This window comes from Primulina eburnea, chromosome 15, assembly GCF_022965805.1.
Source record: "Primulina eburnea isolate SZY01 chromosome 15, ASM2296580v1, whole genome shotgun sequence".
NCBI classification, from domain to species: Eukaryota; Viridiplantae; Streptophyta; class Magnoliopsida; order Lamiales; family Gesneriaceae; genus Primulina; species Primulina eburnea.
In genome coordinates, this window is record NC_133115.1 from 3,495,419 (window position 1) to 3,499,945 (window position 4,527).

The 4,527-nt window shown below is 32.3% G+C and overlaps 1 protein-coding gene across 1 annotated transcript; it reads right to left on the reverse strand.

Moving 5' to 3' along the window:
• Positions 1–2,470: 2,470 nt before the first annotated feature.
• On the reverse strand, positions 2,471–4,080 carry LOC140814461 (transcription factor RADIALIS-like). The gene is made up of 2 exons (XM_073173459.1): positions 3,735–4,080; positions 2,471–2,750 (listed from the first exon to the last, which is right to left on the reverse strand). Exons 1-2 carry the CDS (start codon positions 3,992–3,994, stop codon positions 2,726–2,728), a joined length of 285 nt encoding a protein of 94 aa, XP_073029560.1. The 5' UTR covers positions 3,995–4,080; the 3' UTR covers positions 2,471–2,725.
• Between the last annotated feature and the right edge of the window lie 447 nt (positions 4,081–4,527).

Here is a 4,527-nt window from a genome sequence, read left to right on the forward strand (position 1 = left end):
AAAAGTGGCTACGAGATTGAGTTTTGGGGAAATAGTGTTGGCTTCTCTTATCTTTTTTACTTCATTAAAACTACTCTGTCCAAGAAAAATATTACGAAAAATCAGAAGTGAAGCTCTTGTTTTTTAAATTTTGAAGTAAAAAATAATGTTTTACTTCGCCGGTGTTATTAAAGAAGTTGATTGTTATATAATACTTCATATTAATAATCGCCGAAGTAATCGGTGGCGAAGTAAAAACCAAAAATTCTACTTGAATACAATTATACACATTATAAGGGTATAATATTAGTAAAAAAAAGTTTATTAAACGTGAAAAGCGGACTATATATCAGTAACATACGAAAAAGGAAACATTTACGGCCGGAGGGAGTGATCTTAAATATATAAATTTACTATTATTACAAATATTAAATTCAGAATCTAATTAACTCTCAGTTAATCTGATTATTTTCGGAATAAATTTTTTTTTCCTGGCATGCATGCAATGATGCAACGAATGTGTCTCGGCCGGCGGCTCGTCAAGAGAATAAAAGATGTATGCCCATTCTATATTATCACTAGCAACATGCCCCCAGGGGCATAAGCTGTGTGATAAGAGTTTGGAGTGAAGGATACTTTAATCCATGTTGGTGAGGGATCGAGTCTCGACTCTCCTTTTATGGAGAATTTCTCCTGCCAACCTCTCCTCTTTGTACCTGCTGTCGGTGCATAATCCTGATTTCCCTCCTTTCATGTCGGGGCTTGGGGCGGCTCTGTTTGGGGCCCTCGGGGGTGGGGTTCACCCTTTACATTATCACTAGCAACATAACTCTGCGTAGCCGAAAGTGTACGATATATTTCGCCAAAAGAAGTTTAAACTAGAGCCACACCAATTCCAATTGTGGTCCTTTTTGAAACTTTATTTATATCGAATATTATTTCTTTTGACTGATATTTGAAACAATTTCAAGCACCGATTCAATGTCCCGACATTTATATATGTGTCTTTTGTTCGACCATTAGTCGTTTGTGACTTCGTGTACACTTGTATTTTCATTCACGTCATCGATTTTCTAAGGTTTTCCATTCCTCGTTTGGTCCATTTAATTACTGACTAATTAATATATATTTGGTGTTCATTTAAATTAATTGGTTAACAATTAATTAATAGTTGACATTTCCCTTCATGTCCTTTAAGTCGTCACTCAATCATTTAATCATGTCATAGAACGACAAAGCATTATGATTAATTCAGGTTTATCATCTTTGAAATATGAGCCAAACCAAGAATTGTAATTGAGGGGGCTAATTTATATTTCTACACAAAACTTGCAACTTTTCTTGGTTATATGTTGGGAAACAATACTTGCTTATGGTAAAAAAGAGTGATCAAATTTTGACATTTGAGTTGTTGTACGTAGTTTTGTTAGAATCGATGAAATGTTTAGACAGATGGTATGAATAAACACTTCAAACTTCAAAAATTTCTACTTCTGAAAAGTCAGTTTTTGAAATGTTTTAAAAAATCAGAAGCTGGTCTAGTTTATGAAAAGTGCAGGAGACTAATTTGATAAGTGCGAAATTAATCTACAATACTTTCATGAAATAAATGCAGTAGAAGTCATTGAGATACATAATTTGTTTTTGGAAGTATGAAGGACAAAATCTTTCTACGTTTCTCTTTCTTTTGTTTCCAAAAAGTATCACTAGAAGATTTTGATTAATACACACTTGTACAAACCCAATTCAATAGTTCTTACTTCCTACTAAAACTCCTAGTACTACAATAAACACTTAGTAGATTTAATTGTGGGGAAGACTCTATCACCAGATTATAAATACTTCACACTCTACAGTAGTTAAAACAATGAATGTGTATAAACAAAGATAACACAAATGATCGTCTGAAAATGATAAAGCTATAAAACATGTGTTGGTTATCTGAGGGTTTGAAAAGCTATAGTATTTTTAACATATTCACGGTAAAAATCAGAGTTCAACGGTCGGAGGGATTCTTTGTGAATCTTCAATAGATAATTATATAATTGATCTTTAACGTTCAAGAAAGAACTATTCGTTTTTTGTTAATCGTACCTGAATCCAATAGAATTTGTTAAAAGAGAATAATAAATAATTTTGTACATACATTAATTCAAGTGTACAAAAAGTCATATTAAATAGGAAAAGTCCATTTAATTTACACAAAATATTATTATATTATTAAGTTAATTTAGTTTTTAAGTCAGGTTTCATGCCATGCATGGTAAACTCATTAATTTTATCGTACTTGTTAATATAATACTCGAAAATTTACTTCTTGGAAAATTCAAACAATAAATAGATAAACTATTTAACATAGTCACACACACACACACACACACACACACACACACACACACACACATATATATATATATATATATATATATATATATATATATATATATAAATATAATGTTAATAGAAAAAGATGCAATATAGATAATTCACGTACACTCTAATTAACGATGCTTTATTTATGAGTGAGGACTACAATTTGGGAGGGTTTCGAATGTTTCCTCCGTAGCTCAAATTAGCAGCACATATATATAATTGACGATAGTAGAAACAAACTAAATTGACAGACAAATTAAATAATTACTTGGATAAATTATCCAATTTGTCTTGTACGTTATTATTATTGAATAATATATAAATATTAATCTCAGTTAGGCAACGCAGTACGATGAATCTTTTCCAAGCCAATTCACCGGAAATTCAGACTCCTCATCCTGCATGGTAATAACATTCCATAATTAACGAATTAAGACAATAATATGACTATGTGGTCATTAAATAAAAATATAATCATACGTCGATTATGTCATATATATATATATATATATATATATATATATATATATATATATATATATATATATATATATATATATATATTGCCCACCAACTGTGTTCACCAATTATGTTGCGCTCACCTATTACACGTGATGAATCAAATCAAAATAGTAATTATCATTTTATTGATTGACATGATTGATGAACAACGTAACAAAATTACGTATATATTCAAAACTGCTTTAGCTCCTATATGTTGATGCAACCCAAAAAATTGTTCAATTGCACGTGAAAAGTGCAAGTGTAACAGTGGGTATAAGAATGATTTATATAAACTATAGGAGCAGCACAAAATTCCAAATCAGAGATTTAAAATCATAGAAAACCTCCCGCGGATAAAGGCTTTTGTGGCCATATGACCCGCGATAGGGACCATATAAGTAAATATATAGAAATTTTATTACAAGATTTATCGTTACTGTCGAATCGCTCGTAGTATGATCTTCTACGTCCTAGTAGATTTTTCTATATATATATATTTCATAACTAATTTCAACAATATATTTTTTTTCCCTTTACTGTAAGAAATTTGATTCATCTCTTGTTCATTTAACTTATAATTCTTTTAGCAAAATGAATCTTAATTTACTCAATTTTTAGACAGACCTTGGAAAATTCAGGGGGTTTTGATTTCCACTTAGAGAAATCTAGTATAAAAACTTTTATACTACACCAATAGTAAGGAAATAAAATTTAGGCAGATTCGACGAAAGCGAGTCGTCGACGACTCGAATGAGATAAAAGCTTCTATATGATTTGTTTTCGGCACATTGTGACGCTGAAAAGTATTGTCGCAAACATCAGATCGAAACATAAAACATCAGTATATATATTTTAATTAATTTATATATATATTATACCTTTGCTCCTGATCTGATCTCATGTTAGCAGGTCCAGTGGTCCTGTAGTTAGGGAATGGCACTCTACCACTCTCAATGTAGTTGATATCCTCCAAAAGGACTTCGTAGTGCCTCTTGACTTCTTCCGGCGTACGACCTCCGATGCTCTTCGCCACATTGTCCCAACGGTCCGATGTGTCCTTGTCGAACACCGCCAATGCCTTCTCGAAGGCCTTGTTTTCCTTGGCTGTCCAGGAGCGAGTCATCGAGGTCGACGCCATTGGGAATTCAAGAAAGGTAGGGTGATATATGATATTAAGCAAGAAGTGAGGCCTCAACTCTCTACAAGTCGAGAGTAGTATGGATCGGAAGGGCTGATCAAGAAATTTGGGGAATTGCTACTTCTTTTATAAGCTCAGGTCTAGGGGGGTGACGTAGATCCGTGGGGTCAGTACTCTTCTATTCTTTGATATTGGATTCGATGCTGCACACACACACACACACACACACAGACGTCTAACTTTGCAAGTTAGTGTGCAAACTTGCCACATGTTCTATAATTTTTAGTGATTTGTCTCCTTAAGAACCACACTTGGAGGAGGACCAAGTGTAGTGTGTGTGTGTGTGTGTGTGTGAAGAATCGTAAATATTAATGGTACAATTTATTGATCAGAAACACTCTACAAATTAATGAATCTACACAAACTCTATCTTTTAGACTGCTTTTAAAGGATATTAATTAAATTGTACAATAATGCAAAAAAAAAAAAAAAAAAAAAAAACTCATCTTTAACAATAATTGTTCACATGTTTG

Excerpts from the sequence above, each read along its gene's own strand:
- LOC140814461 (XM_073173459.1), bottom strand. The coding sequence starts at position 3,994 with ATGGCGTCGACCTCGATGACTCGCTCCTGGACAGCCAAGGAAAACAAG. Across the intron at positions 2,751-3,734 it reads AGATCAGATCAGGAGCAAAG|GATGAGGAGTCTGAATTTCC; the intron begins GTATAATATATA and ends ATTACCATGCAG.